Raw genomic sequence first — 22,935 nt, forward strand, 5'->3', positions numbered from 1 at the left:
AACATAATCATACATTTTTTTTTTAAGCAAAGTTGGCTTCAGCTATAGCTCTGTTTCTCAAATTGTGGTACTCTGATCAGCACTGGCATCACCTTCTGTGAGCTAATTAGAAATTCAAATTCATGTGCACAGCCTGACCGAAAGAATCATCTCCTCAGGAACTGACCTTGGGGAACTGGGTTAACCAGCTCTACAGGAGATTTAAATGCATGTTAAATTTTAAGACTCCTGATTTAAAAAGCCCGTGACTAAAAACCATCATGATCTACACAGGAAACAGCTGGGAACTTGGAGGTACAGGTTTGATTCAGTTTTATTTGTAAAGGCCTTATTTTCTTATTTAATAAAAGGAGTCTTCATTTACTGAAATTGTAGGGTAAGTCCAAAGTTATAATTTTTGTGAAATAATATAGTTTACTTTTATTTATTGTTATTTATACTAATGTCTTCTAGGAATAAATAATTTTGGTAAACTTTACAAAGTATACACATAAAATAAGCAGTTCAGTGGACTATTTTAGTTTATTTCTTCAATTAAATCAACTGTATATACAAAGAATAAACTTGAACTTTAGAGCAACCTGATGATTGTGTAAGACATTGGTTTTCCAAAAGGTTTAGTTCACTTAGCTGGGAGACATAAAAACTAATTAGTAATTGCAAGTACATGTTTGTTAATTATTCCTTTGAGAGGAAGTTGAAGTTTGCCACTATGGTTTATTTACTAGAAACTGAAAAGAATGTTGATTTATACCCAAGATGACTGATAAAGTCTTCGTCCAAGTTTAGAAGAATTGTGTAAAATCTTTTTGCCGTTTGGATGCTTCAGTCTGCAGATGTTCACTGTTTTGTGAGGAAATAATGGTGTTAGCTATGAGGTTTCTTGGAAAGAAAGTGCTTAAAAGCTTCGGAACGCTGGGATCAGAATCTGCACAGCCAAATGAGCATGGCTGGAATGCTAGGTGAGGTCCACCGGGAGCCGTTCCACGGCAGCATCTGGAAGGAAACAATAAGTGACTGCGGGTTTAGTTTTCAGGCAAATGATTAAGAGGTGATTAAATGAAGGTGTTAGGATGTGAGAGCGGGAAGGAAGCACTGATGGTGTATATATAACATGGAGTGGAGTTATTGTGGAAAGACAGAAGGAACTGTATAGATCATAGCAGAGTTTATAAGACGAGAGTTGGACGTTTTTCAGAACAGCTTGTAGGTATCACTTGAAATAGAACGTAGACTTACATGACACAGAACACACTGGGAAGCGGTATTTTGGAACAGGGAAGCACAGTGATGATGTCTAGTTACTCAGGGCCACTGGAGACCGTATTTAGATCTGGAAAGACATCCTCCTATTATAGCTTTATAGTCTTCTCCGATTAGATTGGCTCTGCTTTAAAGTCCTAACAAAGCTTTGGACTTTGAAAATGGAGATCCAAGGCTTTGATCAAGTGAGTGGTTTGGGTTTAGCAGTAGCATGGTTCTAACTCGTTCATGATGCAGCAGACAGTGTTGCTCTAAAGTACTTTAGCAGGCATTTCTCTGGTGAACGTCAATTAGGCCTTCCTGCCCAGTCTTATTTGTAAATGGACAAATGAGCTAATTAATGAATAAAGGGATAAGATACATTTCTCTGTAGAAAAAGAGGCAATAACTATTTCCCTCCAAAGGTCACCTTTATCCTTAAAAGCAAAATCAAATTTGCCCTTGAATATGGTTTTGTTCTTGATGCCAGGTAACGGAGCATCTTAGAAACAGGAGAAGTTTTAAATAGGTATCAGCAGCATAGAGATCAGGGTCTTTGGCTGAAGGCATTGTTCCTAGCAGTCACTTAGAGGTCCTTTAAACTTTAGGATTTTGAAAATATAATGCTTAGTCACTACATTTATGATTCTCAAGTTTCATTAGGCAGTACATCTAATGTCCACAACACCCAAGCCTGCATCTACATAGCCACAGGCAATTTCTTGCTCAAGTCTAATGTGGAAGATGTGGTCGTTCTGGGACCCAGGCTCCTCCTTGTGTCCCTTCTCTTCACTGGGTCCTTCCTAGTTTGCTGAGTGATAGGAAAAGAGACCAGGGAAAACACACATCTACCTCCTACCATGGCATTCAAGAACTAACACAATTTTGCTTCATTCCTTTCCTGGAAATAATTTGAATAGTTGAACCTGGGTGTGAGGGTGGTAGGAGTCTGGATCAGCCAGGTTCACAGCAGCGTATGTCAACCAGACCATCACTGTGGCAAATCTCCAGGCAGCTTGACTGCCTTCCTTCCTTCCTCCCTCCCTTCCTTCCTTCCTTCCTCCCTCTCTCTCCCTCTCCCTCCCTCCCCCTCCTCTCTCTTTCTTTGTTCTCTCATATAATACATCCCGACCACAGCTTCCTTACCCTACACTCCTTCAAGCACCACCCCCTTCACCTCCCCTCTCCCCTAGATCCACTGCTCCACCATTTCCCTTCAGAAAAGAGCAGGCCTCCCAGGGATATCAACCCAACATGACATAACAAGGAGCAATAAGACTAGGTGCAAACGTTTATATCAAGGTGGGACAAGGCAGCTCAGTAGGAGGAAAAGGGTCCCAAGGGCAGGCAAAAGAGGCAGAGATACCCCCTACTCCCACTGTTAGGAGTCCCACAAAAATCCCAAGCTAAACAACCACAACATATATATAGAGGACCTTGTACAGACCCATGCAGGCTCTGTGATTGCCACTCCAGTCTCTGCCAGTTCCTATGAGCCCTGCTTAGTTGATTCTGTGGGCTGTGTTCTCCTGGTGTCTGCAACCCCTCTGGCTCCTACAATCCTTCCTCTGCCTCTTCTGTAGGGTTCACCTACAACCTGTCATGCCTGGAAGATGTGCTGTGGGAGTGGCCAAGCAATGACTGGTTTAATTTGAGACATACACTAGGAGAGGGAGTCCATGCCTAACACTGCCTGAATGGCCAGGAACTGTGTAGTAAGTCTTTTGTTGTTGGCCACCAACTCACAAATAACAACATGGAAACTTCCTATTAATTATTAAAGCTTGGTCATTAGCTTAGGCTTGTCCCACTATCTCATATAACTTAAATTAACCTGCTTTTATTAATCTATGTTCTACCATGTGGCTCAGTTACCTGTACTCTATACCACATGTCTGACTTCTTCAGTGTCTCCCTGGCATTTCTTGGGGTGCCTAGATTCATCCCTCTGACTTTCTCTCTTTCTGCCTGGAAGTACTGCCTATACCTCCTGCCTAGCTATTGGCTGTTCAGCTTTTTATTACACCAATCAGCTACATATCTTTACACAGTGCATAAATATCCTGCAACAGAACTGGAAGCTGGATGGCCCAAGAGACCTTGGGTAGAACTGAATATGACTAGCCAAAAGTGATTCCTGATGGTATTCTGCTATACTCATAGACTGATGCCTAGCCCAGTCACCATCAGAAAGGCTTCCTCTGGCAGCTGGTGGAAGCAGATGCAGGAGACTCACAATTCCTTTTCTCTGTAGCAAAGAAATATGAAAGCAGTTTTCACAGGCAGGGACAGAAGACTGGGATAGTTAAGTGGAGGGTTATATATGGAACTTGTATGTTGTATGAGTTCTTGAAGAACAGAACTTTGTATGGTGCTTTAAAAATAGTCTTATTTAACTCTACTTAAACATTTTCCTGCACTTTAAGCTAGCATTCCTTCTCCCTTGGAGTGATTGTTTGATTAATGGGTCTGAACAGTCAAAACTTCAGAGGTTCCAGATTGTTAAAATGTGTTTAAGGTCCATTACATGTTAAAATGTGATTAAGGTTAATTACATTGAGAGTAAAAGGTCTAGAACTTCTTGCAGGCCCCGTATTTGTTCTAAGCTACCCTGTGGTAAAAATATCATCTCCACAACCAAGATCACGCATGTCTCTTTTGGACTGTAGTAGGATTGTACAAGCTTTGGTAGGCTTTAGAAAGCTTTGCAGCATTGATGCTTCAGATGGCGGCAGATCATAGATGGAAGGGAAGAAAACAGATTTTTAAAAAGACAAAGGGAGCAAAGCTGGGGGAAGGCAGAGCTGGAAACAAGTCTCTTGTTTCATCTTTGCCTGGAGTTTACCCTGTGCATAACATTTCTCTAGAAATGCAGACATATGGAAACGCAGTGGCTGGCAGGGTCTCAGTCTCTGGGGCATTCATGTGCTGGGATGAAAGACTGTTGAATGGGAGAGTTTTAGTTACTTGTGACTGTTCTTGGTCATAATCATATGGATGGATTGTGGGTAGATACCTTGACCTTGTGACTCTGTGAAAGCTCTGTGCTCTTGGAGGGCTAGAATCACTCTATAATGTGATGAAGTGTGTCTTCCTTCAGATTATGACCTTTATTAAATTTAATGTGATTGATAGTCCCCAAGAATGACACTTTGAGGGTAAAGGTGGATAAATTGGCTTGGACAACCAGGTGTGGATGGGGAGTCATATTCAAATGACGGGATACACAGCCCCCTCTCTCAGACAGCGCCTTTTCAACTTGCAGCTTAATTTTAATACGATGTTAAATAAATTCTGATAGAAGAGGGAACCTTAGGAGGTATCTGAACACACACCTGAGTAATATAATCACTTGCCATTTCTCTCTGTGGTATCAGAGAGGTCAGGTATCCACCCCCCCCCCCCCCACTGTTGCCCTCGATTGCTACGCCTGCTGCTTTAGTCATTGTTAAGATCTCACCGACGTTCTTTTTAAGGAGTCTGTACCGTGTCTTGGCTTTCCTAGGTTTCTCTCAAATCCTCACCAAGGTGGGAGTCCTTTAGACTGACCACAGACTGCAAAACGTCCGCCTGTGTGTCCTCTTGTTAACTTGCTTAGGACAGAAGGTTGTGGAACCAATTAGGCACGGTCTTTACAATGGGCACCAGCTGTGCTCTGTACAGTCAGCGTAATTGACTGAGTAGCCTCCTGCTTCCCAGTATGCAGAGAGCATTTAAGCAGGGCCGGATTCAGGTTTACATGGAATGAAAAATACACATGCTATGATTTAAGAGCGATTTAAATGCAGTGGCCCCGGACCACCCCTCATCAGCCTGTTTACATTCCCAACATTAGAGACACCTCTGGGGTTCGAGATAGGGTGTCTCTAACATGAACGAGGCCACCTGGAAAGCAATGTCTCATAAAGCCGGTAGCAGCCTCATCAGCGGTGGGTGCACAGAGCGCGCTATGGAAACGCAACACAAATTTTAATTAGAACGAGGGCCGGCGAAGGTCACTGTTAGAAAAGCCGGGTCAGGTGAGGAATCATTCAGTGAGAAGCAGCTGAGAAGTCACCGAAGACAAAAATCGAGGTTGCCAACAAGTTCTGCCAGGAGACACAGAAAGAGTGTTGCCAGGCAACCTGAACCGTGCCTGTTTTCCTGTGGTGGCCAGGGCTGGATGTTACAGGCAGTGAGAACAAAGTACTCAGGTTCAGATACTCATCAATGGGAAATGGGTTAAACAGTAATATAATTTAAAGGTAGATGGTGGGGGGGCGCGGAACGTTTATAAGGATATTTAGTATAAATTAGTGTCTGTAAGTGAATTTTCAATTTTGAGACCTTGTAAATAAAATGGAGAGAGCGAAATGTTGGCATCATTAGGGCGACTGAGCCTAACTTTATAAAGTGTGAGGCGGCTTCCTGTAGGAAAATATTTAGTACTCTTCTGGGGAAGGTAGGAAAGAGTTTAATGGAGATGTAAGTTTTAAATAAATTTAACAACTTACTTTTTCTTACGTTTGGGACTATTTCCCCCTCATAACTATCCTGGCTTTGTGTGCATTTTACATTGTTAAACTTCTAAAGGAAATAAGATCCACATCTGCGGTGTACAGACTGGGAATCAGGAGGCGTACCTTGCTAGGATTAAAACCTACGTTGTTAGGGTCTAGTCCTGCCCCGGCAGCACTCGCATCAACGCTACTATTGTCCCTCATCTGGAATATTCCATAACTTCCTACTTTGTAGTCTTACTGTTTCCACTCAGCTCCCGTCTGTTCTCAATAGCTAGAGATAACACAATCAAAGGCGCCTCAGGCGCATCATTCCTCAACTCCCAAGTCATTGTCCCGTCATCGTCGTCTTGTCCCTGCCCCCCCCCCCCCGCGCCCCCCCCCCCGCCATAGCCTTGCGTTTGCTCAGGAATAAGAGTTTCCTCCTGGGTCCTCTTGAAATCTCCAATCCCGATATTTTAAGTTATCCTTTCTACTACTCGATTTAATCTTTGCCTTCTGGCTCTTCTTGGAACCGTTAGCACTTGGGCTCATTTCCCCCAGCCGGCTCCAGAACACTGCGCTGACTGTTCTCCAATAGCGCGTAGCTTGGCACTTTTCCCTATCACCCACCTCATTTTGTTCTAACTCAAAGCCTACCTTCTTCTGTGAAACTGTAATGTGGCTGCTGTCCCCCCCCCCCCCCCCCCCCCCTGGCTTCTCTCTCCCTTATTTGATTTCTCTATTGCCATATATTATAGTTATTACAAGTTTAGTGTCATCTAGAAGTCATGCGAAAAAAGAGCCTTCCCTGTCACTGCAGCTGCTGTGAACCAAGGTACACTACATGGATGAATGAAAGGGTCAAGTTTATTAATGCCACAGGACTCTCAGTTGATTCGGCTGACTGTGATAATAATCATCCCCCAAGGCATGCCCAGCCTGTAGCCATAGGTACATCTGTCCCTCGAACCTGTGAATGTGGCCTAACGTATCTGGAGACGACAGCATCACATTGCAATGGCCAAAGATCAGATACACTTGTTGACCTCCCCTGATTTCAAGTGATCCTGTGGAGTGGTAAGACTTTAGAACTTTAGTAAGGAGAATCTTGGTATGTTATCAGCACTTCCCTAACGTCAAGGATCGACTACTTCACCCAGCTTAACAGGACCTTCACAACAGAGAAAAGTATATTCCCTTAGCTATAGGGCATCCTGTCCTCTAGAAAGTGAAGGTGTTCAGCCTGCTCTTGTTTTGAGGTTGCCACACCACACGTAGCTCTCATCCAAAGTGTTTTTGAAGACTTGCTTTGGACACGTAGCATGTGGTAGTTGTCTTTTCCAGTATGTAATGGATTTTTATTTTGAAATTCAACATGACGTCCTCTGTTATATAACTGAGGATTAAACAATTGCAGGTCTGTGAATTCTGGGTGAGACACATCCACTTGTTTCATAATATTTATTGAGGATGCTCTTCTTGCCTGGCTCTGTTCTAAGGGGTGGACATGCACGGAAACAAGCCTGTGCATCTTACACAGGCTCCACTCTAGGAAAAGAAACATATAACAAACAAGTTATGTATGTGTAACTCGGTAAGTGGGGGTGAGTGCTGCAAGCATAATTGCGGTGCGGCTCTCTTCTCCACATCAAGACGACGTTTTCTCCTGGAGGCAGGAAGAAGGCTCATAAGACAGGAAGTGAAGCTGGCAAGGTGCGATGGTTTGTATTAATGTCACTGCGGAGAGAAGTAGAATCACCTTGGAGAAAAAAACCTCTGTGCATGTCTGTAGTGGATTTCCTAGATTAGGTTACTAGAGATGCAGGAGCCACTGCCAGACCGGATAACGAAGAGAAACTGAACCGACCATTGACTTTCATCCCCCTCTCTTTCCTAACTGTGGATGTGGCCTCAAGTCCTTCCACCATGACTTATGCCAAATTAGTCCCATCCTGCTTCAGTTGCTTTGGTTATAAGGCACAGAAAGCTCCTGAACATTTTTAAGGTTGACAAGGACTTGTCTTGTTACTTATGTAAATGGGAACAATGTCCAGGAGAGAAGATTCCAAAAGGCAGAGCTACCCTGCAGGTTGGACAGGGGGAGTCCAGGGACGCAGCTTTTGTGAGTCACTGCCCTCTCTGGGGCGGACTTTTCAGTGATGCAGTTGCCTGGAGTTAAGTCTGTCTCATTCATGGTACTCTTTGTTCCACTGTAAATTATCTAAATAAACCCATGGTTCACTAAGCCAGTCTTTTCTGGAGCCATTTCATTTGTCTAATTTGGCAGCATATTTAAGATGCATAGATACCTGTTCTTGTTTCCTTGGGAAAGTTATAAAACAATAATAAAGATTAAGGATGACAGAGAATAGAAAGGAGTTTCTTTGTTATGGTTTACTTGCTTTCATATTATTTTGTGAAAAGATATTAGGAATAAGGAAATGAGCCACAGAGATATAGGGGAAGAGTAGTTCAGTGGGGTGAAGTACAGATGTTCAAGCGACAGCAGAGAACTCAGTGTCATGGAGCTGAGTTGAGGAGCCAGTGGGAGAGGCTATCAGGCAGTCAAAAGATACAAGATTATGGGGCACATTCATGGCCATGGATTTTTCACAGGGGACATTATAGAAGGTGTTGGAGAGAGACGTGATGTGATTGGGTTTATGTTTTGAAAAAATAGCAAGGCTGCTTGATACCTCAGAGAAGAGGCGTCAAGGAGGGAAGCTAAGAGCTTACTTATTGTCTCCTTGTGGTAATACAGGTAAGAAATTATTTCCAAGAAAACAAAGCTACAATTTACAAACAGTCCCTACCTGGAATGTCTGTGAAAGAAAGCACCAGTCAGTGAGGAGTCAACGTTACTATCCAGGCGGTGGTGGCACACGCCTTTAATTCCAGCACTTGGGAGGCAGAGCCAGATGGATCTCTGTGAGTTTGAGGCCAGCCTGGTCTGCAGAGCAAGATCCAGAACAGGCACCAAAACTACACAGAGAAACCTTGTCTCAAAAACAAAAAACAAAAACAAAAACAAACAAACAAAAATGTGGTTACTAAGATGGGGTAAGCTTTAGGGGGAACAGACATAGAGGGACTAAGATTTAATTTATGATAGGAGATCTTAGGCCTGAGCAAATGAGATGACTAATGAATGTTGTGCCTAATGGGGCCACATGTATGGGCATCGCTTCCTCAAAATCGCTGAGTCTTCTTCCACTGCTTGACTGTTCACAGTGTATCGTATGGCTCTTAAAATATGAGAATTCTATGTGACGTGATTTCTGAAGATTCTAATAGATTCTGAGATCAACAAACTTTTCTGTGACATTACCCATAGTGTGGTTAGAATAAGTGTCTCACCCCGATACTGACGACATAATGAGCAACTAGGTTGCCTGAAGGTTTGATGAAGTCCCTTGTGCCCAAGCTGTGGGTCAAGTCAAACCTTCTGTGGTCATTTGAATGTCTATTCAGCTAAAGCCTCCTTATGATAAGAGGCTCTACATTTTCAAATGTTAGAGTTTGGATTGGAGAGCCAGACCAGTAGGCAAAGCACTGCTGTACAAGCATGAGGATCTGAGTTTGAATCCCTGGACATAACATAAACGTGGGCATGATAATGCATGGCTGCAATTCTGTGTCCAGATGGCAGGTGGAGACAGAAGAGTCCTTGGAAGCTCATGGGCCGGCTAGCCTGGAGTACACATTAGCAGACAACGAAAAGAACCTGTCTCACATAAGGTAGAAGGTGATGACAGACACCCAAGGTTGTCCTCTGACCTCCATAGCATGTTGTGGTACCTGTGCATCTGCATCCACACATAAGAACACACATGTACACCACCACCACCACCACCACCACCACCACCAACAACAACAAACCTCTTACATCTGTGCTTGAAACTATGCTTTCAAACTGAAAGAATGATCTGTGGAGTTAAAGAGAAACTACAACCAACATTATTATTTATAGATCCCCTTGAGGTATTCTTGCCTCTGAGCATTTGGTGCCAGTCATGATTGTTAATATGTTTAATTTGCCTTTAAAATTAGCATTTTTCCATAAAACATTTCCAGCTAGTAACTGGCCCTGTGTTCCTATGTGGCATTATTTAACCAGATTTTGAATCTGAGCTCTCATTTCTTCTCATGCTGAAGTGAGTACCTCTCTGTTGCTGCTCAGAGGCTCAGGTTGAGGTTGGCATTGCCCAGTGGAACAGGATGGGTGGAGTTGATGGGGTCAGTACTGAGGGCTAATTAAAATGTTGGCAAGTTGCAGATGGGATAATATCTCCAAAAGTTTTGAGCTATTTACTGAAAGAACTTGAATTATTTCCATAACTTATTTTGACTGTGGTTAAGGACTCTATTTAAGGTAATCTACCTTTACTATCAACAATTCATCTTGTTAAAATGTTTAAATCAATAAGTCTATTTTACAGTGAACAATGGAATCATTTATGCTAACTTTTCTGTAAAGATATTAAAATTTAAAAACAACCCATCTTCAAGTTATTTTTATTAAAAACAAGCAACAACCTCCATCATATGTTAACTCTTCACTAAGCACCAGGCTACATGCCTTACAGCCATGACCTCAATAAATCTTTGCAGTGAATTTTGGGCCAATTACCAATATCACTCCTTTTGATTTTTTTCTCCCCTCTGGTACAGCCTGGGGATTGAACAGAGTCCTGTTCATGGTAAGCTTAGGACTCCCATACTGAGGTAACACTCATAACCTTTTTTTTCTTTTCTTCTTTTTGTTTCTTTTCCTTCTTTATTTTTGAAACAGAATTTTGTTAGTTTGCTTCTATTGACCTCAAAACTTGAAATTGTTCTGGCCCATTCTCCTGAATACTATTATTCCAATTTTAAGCAGAAGATGGGAGAGAAGAACAATGAAATGATTTGTTGTTGGCATTTGTACAATAGCTCATGGTGTGTATGGGTGTTTGTCCATACCTTTTAATCACTGTACTGCATGACCAACTATAATATCATTTTCAAGACATTTCTAGGGTTTGCTTCAGTAGTATTATTGGAATCAGATGATGTTATGGCTAATGTTTTATTTTAGACATGTTTGAACATGGTTATTCCTTTAATATTACTTCTGTATACAAAGAAGTTTTCTTTGGCCAAGTTGTGGCAAAAAGTTTTGTTTTCACTAGATGTCTAATCAGTATTAAGAGAACTGATTTGTGATATGGTAATAGTTCCAGCATTTTTCTTTTTTGCTCTGGTTTGTTTTGTCTATCTAGGAATTTGAGGACCTTCCATATGAATCTTAGGATGTTCTTTTTCTAGTTCTGTGAAGAACGTCATGGGAATTTTGATAGAGATAGCATTAAATGGCTTTTGATTGAATGGCCATTTCCATAATATCAACTCTACAAGCTCATGGCATGGGAGGTCTATCCATCTTCCTCCGTTGTTGCACAAATTCCTAAATGGTCTTATCACAAAAACCTGGAGCCAGATATTGGGATAAATGCTGGAAGATCAGAGAGACAAAGAAACAAGCCGCTAGAGAAACTTCTTACCACTACCGAATCCTCAGGCCGAATGCAAGGCAAGATCCTATCTCCATGAATCCTCTGACTGAAAGCCTTTGAGTCCTCCACCAGAAGGGCTCTAGTTCCTGTCTCCTCATGCCTTATATGCCTTTCTCTGCCCAACCATCTTATTTCCTTCCTAGTGCTGGGATTAAAGGTGTGTGCCATCACTGCCTGGCTCTGTTTTTCTCCTAGACTAAGTCAATCTCATGTAATCCAGGGTAGCTTTGAACTCACAGAGATCCAGACAGATCTCTGCCTCCCAAGAGCTAGGATTAAAGGTGTGTGCCACCACTGCCTGGCCTCTATGTTTAATCTAGCGGCTAGCTCTGTCCTCTGATCCTTAGGCAAGCTTTGTTTGATACACAGTATATCACCACACTCCATCTTTTTCTATTCTATTTAAGCTTTTCATTGTAGAAAAGCTTAATTCCACATCCTTCATTAGGTTTATTCTCAGAAAGTGTAATTTTTTTTTTTGAGGCCGTTGTGAAGCAAGTGCTTCCATGATCTCTCTGAGCATATTTATTATTTGTTGATCTCACTGGCAAATGGTAGCATTACTATCAACACTTTGTTTTACACACACAGCAGTTCTCTGTACTAAACCTCCAACCATTTATGTTTTATGTAGTATAAACTACAAAGTTTTGCGTTGTTATTTTCTAAGTTTATTTATGCATGTCTATAATGCATGACCAACTATAATATCATGCATGTCTATAATCCTGAAAATGAGCACACAACCGATCTCAGCCATCAGAAATAAACATTTCACACAAGTGTTTTGGTGGGTTTCATTGAAATCTGAGACACTTCTCCCAAGTTTCAACAGCGCCTGTAGATGGCTGAGTAGTTCAATTATCCATTAGAAAGAGTATTATGAAACTAGAAGGTCATAATATGCCTTTGATTTGATTCCCCAAATTGACATTGGTATAGAAAAGACATAGTATAAGTGCAGCATGATGAAGACAAATGTTTTTTTAAAAGAACACTAATTTAAAATAATGAATTAAATAATTCAATCAGTTTGATATCTTGTGTTTGAAATTACAAAAGCGATTTTAATGGTTTGCAGAATAAAGTTGGGAGTGATGTCAGCAAGGTGGCAAGAGTATGAGTCAGAAAGGTTTTGTTGGCAATAATACTAAGAAAAGAAAAAATTTCACACTCAAAGTATTTCCAGTAAAAATTTCCTTCCGGGTTTTAATTAGCATTTCATTTCTATCTTGGTATGTATAATTAGCATTTCATTTCTACCTTGGTATGTAATACCTTGATAATAGTGATGAAAAAGTCTAGAGATAACATTGTCTAGTTTCTTATAGTTTTATTGTTAAGTTATCATGAGTACAAGAATAACTTTTTTCCTTGAAACTAAGTAAAAATGACCATTTATAGAAGCAGAATCATGTATACACAACCTCAACTCTATAAATGCATTGACATTCTTTTTGATTTTTTTCAAACTTATTTTAGTGCTTTTGTAGGATGTTTTATTAAATGTTTGCATAAAATTGCTATTTTCAGCTCCTTATATTTATTTTTTCTTATATCTAGTTCCATTCATTTCTATTCCTGTTATTTTGCAATATCTTTGGTTTTGGAAGTGTTCATACAATGTCCTATGTTTATATATCTGTTTATATATCCTCTCCTTTTATCTCTCATGACTTAACTCATCCATGGTGCAGTTGTATTTTTGTATTGAAGCAATAATGAAGTGATGAATAGAAATATATCCACATGTTTATTGTTCAAGTCACATTTTAAAAATATTATTGTGTGTGTGTTCATGTGTGTGTGTATGTTTGTGCCCATGCATGCCACAGATTGCATGTGGAGGTCAGAGTACAACTTTGTGGAGCTGGCACTTCTATCTTTATGTATGTTTCAGGGAATGGACTCAAGTCCTCAGACTGGGCAGCAAGCTCTTTTACCTGAAGAGCCATATGGTGACTCTTAAGCTTTGTCTTTTTTAAATTAATACATAATGTTAGATGATTTTAAATTATTCATCTTGTGGTCTATAATCTGCTGTATGTGAGAGGTGACCATTGTTCAATTACCTTATGCTTTTCTATAACTATACAAATAAAGAGGAGTTCATGCTTTTAAACCTCCTTTGAAAGCTCCAGTTAAACTGTAGCTAAAGGCTGTTGGGAAGCAGGTCACTGTGTGTGCCTGCTTCTTCACTGGTTGTTGACAAATTAATAGACATAAGTGGGCACCATTGCTAACATTCTGAACTAACAAATAAAGAAATATTGCCCACTGAGGTTTAGGTGCCTTTGTAGCACCTTATTTCTTTGGTTACAGATACATTTTAAATAGATTGCCAAAGATTGGCTGCAAACTAACCTGGGTACATGGATATTCTGAAGAAAGGCTTTTCAGATCTCAGCTTTGTTAAGTCAGCCCTTCCTTCTGTGGAGGTGCCCAAGAAATAAAATTATCTTCGGATCATTCTGAGGGATGCAGGTTCCTATAGATAGCTACATTATTATCAATGATAATTATTTACATATTTCTGATTATACTGGGTGAAAAGAGGAATTAATATTCAATAATAAAAAGATAGAATGTGGATAGCTTGACTTATCATAAAATGCACCATGCACATAATTTAGATGAATAAAAAAACAGAGTTTTTTTGAAAGGTGTTCTCTAATGTCCTCTGAAGAGGTCTAATTTAATTTCAAAAGAAAAATCTGTTTTTCAGGTCCAGATTTCTCACATATGTATGGTGATGACATTTGATTTGGCTGTTAGAGTTGTTCTCTTTAAGAATGCATGTTATGAAACTGGGTATTTCACTACCTGGAAAGACACACACAAAGACTACTCAGACTGGACTCCGCTGGGGCAGGGGGAATCCAAAGACAGGTGGTTAGCAAGGTGAGGGTTATTATGGGATAACCTGGAGGTGTATGAATGTGAACAAATACATTGTCTCAAATTCTCAAAGAATTAATAACATATTATTTTTACAATTGCCTCATCCAACCTTAATAGAACAAGAGGTGCCTGGTCTCACTGCAACTTGATATACCATGGCTGGCTGATAGCCACAGGAGGCCTGCCTGTATGTGAAGAGAAACAGTGGAGGAGGGGGAAGGGAGGAGGTAGAGGAGGGACTGTGAAGAAGGGAGGGAGGGGAAGCAGATCGGGATGTTAAACAAAAAGATAAGTAAGCAACACCATAAAAAGAAGGAATGAAAGGAGTGGAACATATACAAATCTGCTTAGAAATTTCTAAAATGGATGGTGTTTAGTAGAGAAAACATGAATACCTAAAGGACAGATAATAACATAGGGAATCTTACCTATGACCATGAAGAGAATTGACTGTATAAAGCCACCAATTACTACTGATAGAAAACACATATGCTATTCACACACCCATACACGCACTAAAGGCTGCAGAGAAATCCTATCAGTATAAGACTCCCGTTTGTTTAACTTTATATGTAAGTGAAAACGTGAGTCAAGCAGATCACCCACGTTCTACATGAAAGAGTGGTTCATTTGATTTTTCAACCAAAACTGAATAATTGATGATATGTTTAATCTCATCTTAAAGAAAACTAGGGTAGGTGTCAGGGATATTAGCAAATTAAATCTAGGCCATCCAATCTTTTCCAGTTCTGCTTAATTAATAGTGTAGCTTCATAGGTGAAAAGTAGATAGGAAATTTCCTTTGAAAACTAAAGCAACATGCAAATTTAACATAATATTTCTTTTGTTATTTGCTCACTTCTGTAAAGTAACTTTTAAAAGGCTCAATTAACTGTTACTTATTAATCATCCATTGACTCTCCCATGTTCCATGTATAAGACAAGTACACTCCAGCCTTTGCCTCAGCATAGCATGCAGAGCTTTTTGCCACATGCCATGGAAAGTTATGGTCAGGAATTTTTTGTTTGTATGGTTCATTACGTCTACCCAACAACTATAAAAATGTTGGTTAATGTGTTGGCTAAATGAAATGCCAATTTTGCTTTTCCAAATTTTAGGAATGACTTAAAATTCACCAACACTTTCAGTTTTTTTTTTAAATTAGATCAATTGTTAATATGTTGGTTCTGAACAGGTAAGCAAAAAAGGACTTGCAGATATATTTTAAAATAGAGAATTATAAAGTGTTACTGGCTCATAGAAATGAAATTACTATACTTCTATCTGAAGAGTTCCCAAGTAGATAGTAAACAGAATGACAGATAATGAAGACTATAGTTGAACTTGTTGGTATTAGTAAACACTGGGAAAGGATTTTTCATGGGTCCCTTGCATGCTAACATGTTTAGGAAGGTCTTTCTTAGGTTAATCTTTTCAATAATGCTGGTTTAACAGATGGTATTGGAAAAATATAGGTAATTCTCACTACATATCACAGAATGTTGAGGCTCTCCGAGTGAGGTTCCAGGAAGGCAACCCACTTCCTGTGCAGACATACATTTGTGGTCTCCAGTGTCTCATTCATCTTTCAACTTTAATATGTGTTCCTTGAATATGTGTAATAGAAAAGCCCTCTCTTGGCAATCTTTAGACTCTCCCTAGCAATCTCCCTATGTGTTGGCTTTCTAGGAAGCTTTATAAATATGCGGACAAAACCTCATAGAATAATTGACATACATTTGCAAGTATTTAGAATTCAAGGATTTAAATGAACGTCATTCATTGTCTCACCTCAAGAGCTTGCTGGTCTTTAGATGACCCATCACACATTATATTTTACCTTCTTTCTTTCTTACTGCTTCTATTTGACTTGTCCATTTATAACTGCTTATCTTTTAACACAGTTTATGACACAAGGTCTGTGTGCAATGAGGATATGTTGATGGCATTAGGGAATTGCTCCCTCATTGGCTTAATTAGAGCTGGCTAGGAAGACTAAATAGTGAATTAGATTCAAGAAGAAAGTAAAAGCACATTCAATAAGAAGGTACTCTGATTTGACTGAAATGGTCATTATTTTTGATTTTATTCATATATATATACTGGTAAATAGTGGCAACCAAATCACACTGACACAAAGGAAATTACCCATCTCCTTAGTTGTACATGGCATATAATTGTCACCTTTAAAACACTATGTTCTTTCCTTGGGTAAACAGTCCGCTTTAATAAAGCAGTACTCTTTGTCCGTGTATGCTGGAAGATAATTCATGATGAATATCCAGTGGAAACAATGATAATGAGATCACATTTACGATTGCCTGGTTTTGATTTTGTTCTGGTCTCATTTCTTCCATTTGAGGACGAGAGTTAATAAAAAGAAGGGAGTGTCTTCCCTTACTCCATCTGTTCATGCCATACTTCTTACTTCTTGGTCAAATTATTACCACTCCATCATTAGGCATGATTTCATATTGTCATCCCAGAACTGAACCCAAAACTGAGGATCCTGTGCTGCCCTCTCAGCCCTCACCCTCCCAAGTTAATTCCATGCCTCCCAACCAGAGAACAAGATGCAGAAATGAGAATTCTTTTCTTTCCTTGGCATCTTTTTATTAATTAATTGTAGTTTTTCAGAAATTGTCAAAGATGGTCTGTTAGAATTGTATCAGGGATCATCTGGATTCTTTCAGGAAATTATCACAGAATGTTAACCAAGCCAGTCACAACTTTGGATGCAAATAAGACAGTAACCATCTTTCCTTGTAACACGTGTAGCCACACACACACACACACACACACACACACACACACACACACACACACATATACTGGGGCCTGCATCAAAAATAGTCATTTCAACTGGACTGGAAAGATAACCCCAATGTGCAATAGTGACATTTTTATCCTGTGGTAACCAGAGCTGTTTAATTAAATCTAAGGCCTGCTAAATGGGAGGGAACTTATTCATGGTATTGTAAACCTAGCCAAGAACCACTGGCTGGAGAGGTCATAGACGCTAGAGGACTCCTGTCATTTTCCCAAACCACTATAAGCTCTAACTACATTCTCAGTTCTTACACTCATAGCCATAGGTGGTACAGCCCACACGCCACATGAAAGATGCTTCTTTTTGCAGAATGCAGAGACTATTACAGAGATCTATATCTAGTCAAAAGACAGGGAATAAGTGGCCATAGTGGCCAGCCCCCAAAAGGGATATCTATAGCACAACCCACACATTTAAAGCTCAAATTACATTGAAGAAGGAGCATAAAAATTGTTAGAGGCTGAGTATTAGGTGGCTCTTATGATCTACTGTATTCTGGACATGACAAGGACATTGCATCCATGTAATCTCAACATTATGGTCACCTACACAAGACCTGCAATAACTATACCAGTCAACATGGGTAGAACAAAATTTCACAAGGCTTCAGGGAATCAATAGATGCTGAGGGTGCATCACTTTTCTTCATGGAAGAGCCCCCTATTCAGCATGGTTAGCTCTAGACATTTGTACATGTGGGCAACACTAATTAAGCCAGTAGGTTGTGTGCATACATGTACATATGCAAAATATGTGTATAATAACTGTAATTAGAGCAGAAGAGGTCATGACTCAAGAGGAAGTGGAGGAGTAGAAGGAGGTGGACAGAGGAAAAGAAGGGGTGGAAATGATCTAATTACAGTGTACTCACATATCAAATTCCCAAATCATTTTTAAATAGCCACTTCTCCCATGAATATATGTGTTATCCCAAGGAAAGAATCAACTGTATAAATTGGTCAATCCAAGTGCACTGTATTTGACAAAAAAACAAAAACAAAAACAAAAACAAAAAACCCAAATACTTAGAAGTGCAGGTTCTGAGTGTCTAAGTTGAGTTTATCTACTCATTTGAAGACATGATGAGTTATCCACACTCAGCTCAGAAATACCAAGTTATGATGTTTATATTGTTTGAAAGATGTAGCTTATATCTCATTTAAACCTTCTATGAAATTTATAAAGCCTAATTTTTCTTATTTAATTTTAACTTTTTAATTAATCATATTTATATCTTCCAATATGCTTATTAATACATCTTATTAATTATTGTCTTATATGATAGTTAATACATCTAATACATCTTCTAAACTAAGTCTGTAGGACCGGAGATTGCAGAATCCAAATCATTCTCTGTCTCAGCTACAGAGAAAGAGTAGGGTAGGCTAGGCAGTTAGGAGCTGTGGGTCCTATCTGGAGAGTGAATACCAGTAAGCAGCATTTGTTGGGAACTGTGATGTATGAGGAGGAAAAGAAGCAAAGAGCCCTCTTTCTTCCCTCTTTAGCCTCAGTGATCTATGTACAAGTCAAGATGCTAGATCCACATTCAAATTCAGGGGATAGTAGTGGCTTCTTGCTTGACCCTTTGTGGCAGAAGTCTGTTATTACAAAAAAAAATCTATTCTTAAAGTAATGCATACTAACTGTACAATGTAATGGGTTTGTTATAACATTTCTATATGTATATATATAGTGTGTTTGGATTGGAGTCTCTTCATATATTCATTATTCTTTTTATCCCTCCTTCTCTTCTTCTTCTATATCTCTCATAGTGTCACCATTTTTATCCCCTCCACCAGTAAATTCACAGGAAGAATGATATTTATCTTTGTGAAACTAGCTTATTTGGCATAGCATGATGACAGACATTTCCATGTATTTTCCTGAAAATAGCATGTTTTTCTTTATGGATGGATAAAATACACGGATCACATTTTCTATTTCCATGCATCAATCACCTAGACTGATTTTTCTGACTTGGGTCTTCTAAATAGTGCCAGCCACAATATGCATGGCTATGTAGGTATTTATATTGTGAGCTGGCACTGATTTGTTTGAGTATGTATTCAGGAGTGGTTTAGCCAGACCATATGGTAGTTATATGTTTAGCCTTTTAGTAAACCACTATATTTTTTCCATAGTGTCTGGACTAACTTACATTCCACCAAATAGTACATAAATGTTTCTTATATTCCTGCATCCATGCCCAAACTTGCTTTTATCTTGACAGCCATTCTGACTCGGGTAAGGTGGAACTGAAGTATTGTTTTAATTAGACTTTTCCTTGTGGTTAAGGTTGCTACGATTGTTGGGCAGTTTTTTTCTTATATTATTGAACATTTATGCTTCTGACTTTGAGAAGTGTTAAGTTCTTTTGCCACATATTGACTAATTTACTTGCTCTTTTGGTGTTTAACGTTTTTATCCTTTTCCTCCAGACACTCTGGATTATTTTGAATTCTTTATTGTGGATGTTAATGTCTATAAGATGAATAATTTACAATGATTTTTAAAATTATTTTTAATAATGGAATTGAGTTATTTAAAAGAAATTGACTTTTGGAATTTCAATCATAATACCTATCATGAAGTTATAATAAATGATTATTTCAATGTTGCAAATAGTGTAAGTGATATATCAGGATTATAACCTATTGATTTCTTATTGTTTTAACTTTGTGGAGTGAGAATTTATTTAACAGAGTGTAATTAATTAACTTCAGAAATAAACTAGTGTATTAGTTACTCTTCTGTTGCTGTGAGAAAACTTCATGGTCAAGGAAACTAATAGAAGGAAGAGTTTCTTCAGGTTTACAGTTCCAGTGGAGGAAGAGTCCATCATGGTGGAAAATCTAGCAGCAAGAAGCATCAGAGAGGCAGGAACAGGAAGCTGAGGGCTCATATCCTCAATGACAAGCAGGAAACAAAGAGAGCAACCTGGACAAAACCTGTCCTCAGTGACCTACTTTCTCCAGCAAGGTCACATCTCCTAAACTTTCTTAAACATCACCACCAACTGGGATCAAGTGTTCAAATACCCAAGCCGGTGGGGAAAATTCTCATTTAAACCATGACGTTTTACTCCCTGACCACCATGGGCCCATGACTGTATCATAATTCAAGTGTATTTAGTCCAATGCCAAAAGTCTCCATATAGTATAACACTGTTGAAGAATCCAAAGTTTCTTCTGAGGCTCAAGGCAATGTCTTAATTATAATCCCCAGTTATATTAAAAAGCATATCACATACTTCAAACATATGATGACACAATGGAAGAATGGGGTCATAGTTAGAAAATACTGGATCAAAGAAAGACCAAAACCTAGCAAGTCTTGTAGCTTCAAGTCTGGTGTCTAATGGCTTGGATGGTCTTGCTCCTCAGGTTTGGATGCCTGCAACATACATCTCACTTGGGATAGTTCCACTCCCTGTTTGCAATTGTTCTTGGCAGATATGTCATGGCTCTGAAATCTCCAACGTTTTGGGGTCTTCATTGCAACTCAGGCTTTACTTTCACAACTTCATGCAGTAGCCTCTCCAAGCATATGGCTCTCGAAAGACCTCCATGAAGGGACTCCCCTGCCATGTACTGCCTGTCCTCAGTGGGTCTCTGAAACCACAGAGGAAGAATCCAAGACTTCTTCATTTTTTCATCCTTTATGTCTCTAAAGCCAAAACCATGTGGACAACACTGCCAAGTTAGGCTGCCTGCTTGGGATGGACCCTGGCCCCCTGAATCACATTAGCAGCAGCACTTTTTATTCAGATGCTTTCAGAAAGTTCTTATACTAGTTGGAGGCTTAGCTGGGGGAGGTCTTCCCCTAAAGGCACCCTCCCCTTTACTCTGGTGCAGAGTGGGAAGTCTCTCTCACAGTCTAATCCCCTTCACAATCACAGCCTCTTTTCCAGCACATACCTTGGCTGTAACATTAAGCTTCCCAGTACTCTTTTTCTCTCTCCAAACTGTACATTTTGTATTTCTTTCTGTCCATTGGTTCTTATTTCATTGCAGACCTGCATAAACATGATCAGTATCAGTCGTGGTGTGGATTCAATGTTATAGTGTCTTGAAATTCCCTCTGACAAAAGGTTAGCCCATTACTTTTTAATTTAGCCTCAGTTAAATTCTTAGTACACAGGCACAAGGCAGCCAGATTCTTTGCCAAAATATCGCACAAATGGCCTCTAGCCCAGTTGCTGGTAAAAGGCTTTGCTTCCCTCTGAAACCTCTTGAGGCGGACCTCTATAATTTGTTCTGCGCTCAGCACTGTCTTTTAGACTCCTACTAGAAGAGTGCTTTAATCGCTACATTCAACATTTAACCACTTTTCTAGTCCCAAGTCCCAAAGTCTTACACATTCCTCAAACACAGCAACAAAATCGATGGTCAGATTCTTCACAGCAGTGACCCACTCTCTGCTACCAACTACTGTATTAGTTACCTTTTCTATTGCTGCAGTAAAACACCAAAACCTAGGTATACTGCAGCTTTGAGATGGTTAATATTCCATCATGATGCACAACAGCAAGCAGCAGGAATGGGGCCAGGACCTGAGACAAAGAGAGAGCTGGATGTAGAGCGAGACTCTGAATCCCCAAAGCCAGCCATTAGTAACAACTTCTTCCAGCAAGGTTACATCTCCTAAACCTCCCAAAACAGTGCCACCAACTGAGGACCATGTGTTTCAATATCCAAGCCTATGAGAGACATTCTCATTCCAACCACTACAAACAGAGTGACAATCCAAGTAGTCTCTTTTTCTTATACTCATGCCTTGCATTTCAGGAGGTCTCCCAGTTATCTGGACTCCCTGAATATGTGAAGATAGTAGAAGTTGGACCTAGAGATGGACTGCAGAATGAAAAGGTAGGTTTATATTAGCTTTCCATGGTGAATTCCTTAAAATTTTAATGGAATGAAGGTTTTATACTTTATACAATATTTGTGTGTAGTTGCTATTTGAATGTTTAAATCACATTGTATTTGCTTTTAATTAGGAAGTAATATTTTATGGGTCAATAGGTCTTATACAATTCACTTATACAATATATTTTATGATTTTTTTAGGTTATAGTTCCTACAGATATAAAAATTGAATTCATCAATCAACTTTCCCAAACTGGCTTGTCTGTAATAGAAGTAACCAGTTTTGTGTCCTCCAAATGGGTACCACAGGTATTCAAATTTGTAATTATATAATTTAACATGTTTAAGTTTAGTGGGCACTGTGATATATTATATATATGTGTGTGTGTATATATATGTATATATATATGTGTGTGTGTTCAAAACCAAATGTAATTGATACAATAATTTCCATATATTATAAATTATTAGTTTATTTCTAACAGGATTTGGAAAACCTTTGATATATGAATTGAATCTTCAAGTTCTCTAAGAATTAATATAATATTAAGCTATTTAAAAAATAACCTGCAACCATATGCTAACACTATGTAAAACAGATGATCCAAAAGAACAAATATAGGTTAAAGCTCTTAAATGTCAACTTTGGGGCCTGCCTTGGATTCACTATTTATGACTGTCATTTCAACTAATCTGAGTGTCTTCAAGTGTGATAGAACTTCATATGAAGAGACGAATGGTATAAAGATAAGTTTTGCTTCTTTTATCACTCATATTTGCTGACATGTAAAGTGGGAGACACACAAAAGAAGAGCTAAGTCATTTACAATCTCATTAAAATGAAAAGATGCTATAGCTCTATCCAGAATTTCAGACATTTAACAAAACTTACCAATCCTGAGACTTGATTAGAGTTTTTGAGGCGTCATTAGTAATTAGCAGCCAATGTGGTCTCATCCTTCCTAACCCAGGGTCATTACAACACCCTGATCCCCAGCTTTCCCCCCCGGACTTCATTGCATTGATTTCTTTTGATCTCATTCCCACAGTCTCCATT

At 39.3% G+C, this 22,935-nt stretch overlaps 1 protein-coding gene across 5 annotated transcripts in view; it reads left to right on the forward strand.

The window, feature by feature from the left end:
• Positions 1-22,935, forward strand: part of Hmgcll1 (3-hydroxymethyl-3-methylglutaryl-CoA lyase like 1) — a 205,687-nt gene that overhangs the window by 24,230 nt on the left and 158,522 nt on the right. For all 5 annotated transcript variants that reach the window (XR_008213280.1, XR_008213279.1, XM_052714742.1 and 2 more), the window contains exons 2-3: positions 21,798-21,878; positions 22,080-22,187. Coding sequence is in view for 3 of the 5 variants with exons in the window: in XM_052714742.1 (XP_052570702.1) it covers positions 21,798-21,878; positions 22,080-22,187 (189 nt within the window). In the remaining 2 variants the exon portion in view is untranslated. The remainder of the gene's footprint in view (positions 1-21,797; positions 21,879-22,079; positions 22,188-22,935) is intronic.

Source organism: Peromyscus californicus, unplaced genomic scaffold (genome assembly GCF_007827085.1).
Source record: "Peromyscus californicus insignis strain IS unplaced genomic scaffold, ASM782708v3 Scaffold_11__1_contigs__length_118956290, whole genome shotgun sequence".
Lineage (NCBI taxonomy): Eukaryota > Metazoa > Chordata > Mammalia > Rodentia > Cricetidae > Peromyscus > Peromyscus californicus.